General features: G+C 40.5%; 1 protein-coding gene across 1 annotated transcript in view; it reads right to left on the reverse strand.

Annotated features, from left to right (window-relative positions):
• LOC137994425 (dnaJ homolog subfamily C member 28-like) overlaps nt 1–1,998 on the reverse strand; it is a 2,748-nt gene extending 750 nt beyond the window's left edge. Inside the window, exons 1-3 of the mRNA XM_068839996.1 lie at nt 1,623–1,998; nt 1,173–1,471; nt 1–88 (exon numbers count right to left, since the gene is read on the reverse strand). The exon at nt 1–88 is cut by the window's left edge and continues 750 nt beyond it. Coding sequence (XP_068696097.1) covers nt 1–88; nt 1,173–1,471; nt 1,623–1,978 — 743 coding nt within the window. The 5' untranslated portion in view covers nt 1,979–1,998. The remainder of the gene's footprint in view (nt 89–1,172; nt 1,472–1,622) is intronic.
• Between the last annotated feature and the right edge of the window lie 502 nt (nt 1,999–2,500).

Below are 2,500 nucleotides of genomic sequence, written 5' to 3' on the forward strand. Positions count from 1 at the left end.
TCCTGTCTGATTTCTTTTTCAAGTGAAATCCACTCTGGCGCAAATCCTGATTCTATGAGTACTTTATTGAGCCTTCGAGTAGTGGAATCTAAGGAACAGGGGAAAATACTGTTAGAGGTAGTCTAATAGAAGTTACAACTCTATTTTAAATACGTCGGTGAGTTTTTTAGGACAGATGGTGGACCATATATTAAAGTTTTTCTGTTTCTGAAAACTGCATCCTTGGTGAATATCAATACCACCATTGAATATGGCACTAAGTAACCTCCTAAGCAGACATTCTTTTGACTCGTCACGCAGTGTTTCTTCCTCAACGACTCTCTGCTGAAACGAGCCGGAATTTGCATTGACTAATCACTACGGACTTCCAGATTCTGGAAGTGCAATTAAGTATGGTCAATGCAAGAGAATGGGCTTCGTATGTTGGGCATTTAAAATCACTAACTTAAATTCTTATCAAAGGAAAACTGTTGCGTATAAATTTAATAGTTTGGCTTCAAGCGCCCTTGAAGTCCAAAATTAAATTCCAGGGCTTTTCAAGGACTTCAAGGAGTAGCATGAACCCTGGATTAGGGGTGATAAATGGTAAAATCCGAGACTTACCGAGAAGCTGAGACCCTTGTTTGCGAATCAGAGACCGCAACCAAAACATCCAAGACTTCACAACGATTTATATTAATGCAATATGAATGAGACTTTAAGACTCTTCACAAAGGCTATCGAGATTTCGAGATCGGATGAAAATTTTGCGCGTGCCAAGATTTTGGAAGTACATGTACCATTCGCCACCCCTTGGATTGGTTCCTCTGAAACCCGTACATGACTTCCAGATGACAGCTACTTAACAAAGGGAAAGGATTCAGCAGACCTTCGCTGAGGAGGAAAGATTGCGTGATGAGTCACAAGAATGTCTGGGTAGGAGGCATTGTAGGCATTAAGAGGACTGACCAGACCTTGTGATTACCTTAGTACCTACAAAAAGCACAAGGTAACTGACAACAACACTCAACACACATACGTTACACAGATACATTTGGCAAAATGTCGCAAGGCAACAATTCCATGCTACTACTTCTACTACTACTGTCCACCACTTTAGAAGAAACACTGACATTGGCTAGAGCTGAGCCGTCAGAATGAATGAGAGTGTAATGAACAATCTGTTGACTTACCAACAAATAACTCTTGCTCAAGCTTCAGTGGTTTTCCACTTCCTGATAAATTTTTGAATTCTCCTTTGGACATGGCTTCTTGAATGAGATCCTCTACTAGCCTGTCAATCACTTTTGAGTGCTTGGATCGTCTTATTGCCCTCTTTTCGGGTTCAGCAATTGATGTTTCCTTATCTCCAAACTGCATGGTCTTGAAATCAATCACTTTATCTGATGCCCTTTGTACTCTGTATTGTTGATACTGCTTTTCTCTTTTGGATGGTGAACCAATCCCAATGCCCTCATATTCAAGGTATTGCCTAGTTACAACATAGCTTGACTATCAGTTGTTACACAACACTAGTGACTAGATGAGCGAAGCTCAATGATCAGCAAATGATCTACCGGTAATCATTAATTTTTCAACCCCGCCAGTTTTGTATTAGACGAGATGATTTATTTTCTACGTACCTGTGTTGTGGTGCCGTGTGGTTAATATCAAATACTACCTTCTCAAATTCTTGTTCAGTAACTTCTGGACCTGTCACTGCTACAGTAGTCACATGATCCAGAACCACCCTATACGCCTGTTCTATCTGTGAAAACCTGGAAGCATCAGCAGTACTTCTTCCACAATCTGGGTGATAAAGCTTGGCTAGCTTTATATACGCTTCACGAACATCTACTACTGTCGCACTCCAATCTACACCAAGCAGAAGGTAACAGTCCTTTACTTTCATATTCATTTCATAGCTATACAGGAGACGAGTTGCGAGTTTAATTTGCGGCAAAATAATAGGTAGCCTCCCAATAAGGGAAACCGCCATGTTGTAATTACATAACGTCCTTACATTCACCTAGGAAACCGCTGGTAATACACTTTAGGAACGCGCAGAGGACATGCGTGGGTAACAGACCAATCTCGATATATCAAAATTCAGTCCTAAACAGCAGGCATCATTTCGAACTTTTGGGGAATAAATAAAAGGATTTGAATGAGTTTATTCCCCTAAGCCTCGAGATGATGCATTTTGTTTAGGACTGAATTTTAATATATAAATTGGTCTACTGTGTGATGCATTACCTAGCGGGTTCCTCTGGAGAACGAGACATACAACAATGGACGCTATTCATATGAGAATTAACTGATGCATGCAGGACGGGTATTCTACAATATACCCGAAACTTTAATGGAAAGAAAAGTAATTTAATACATACAAAAAACTTAAAGTATCCGCAGTGACCAGAGTAGCCATTAGCTTCCGAGGTGGTCACCGCCATCGTCGACTAAAAAAAAGGAACTTTATTTGATTGTCTAGGGCCGGTTGCTCAAAGCCTGGTTAGCGTTC

The sequence above is a fragment of the Montipora foliosa genome, chromosome 3, assembly GCF_036669935.1.
Source record: "Montipora foliosa isolate CH-2021 chromosome 3, ASM3666993v2, whole genome shotgun sequence".
Classification (NCBI taxonomy): domain Eukaryota; kingdom Metazoa; phylum Cnidaria; class Anthozoa; order Scleractinia; family Acroporidae; genus Montipora; species Montipora foliosa.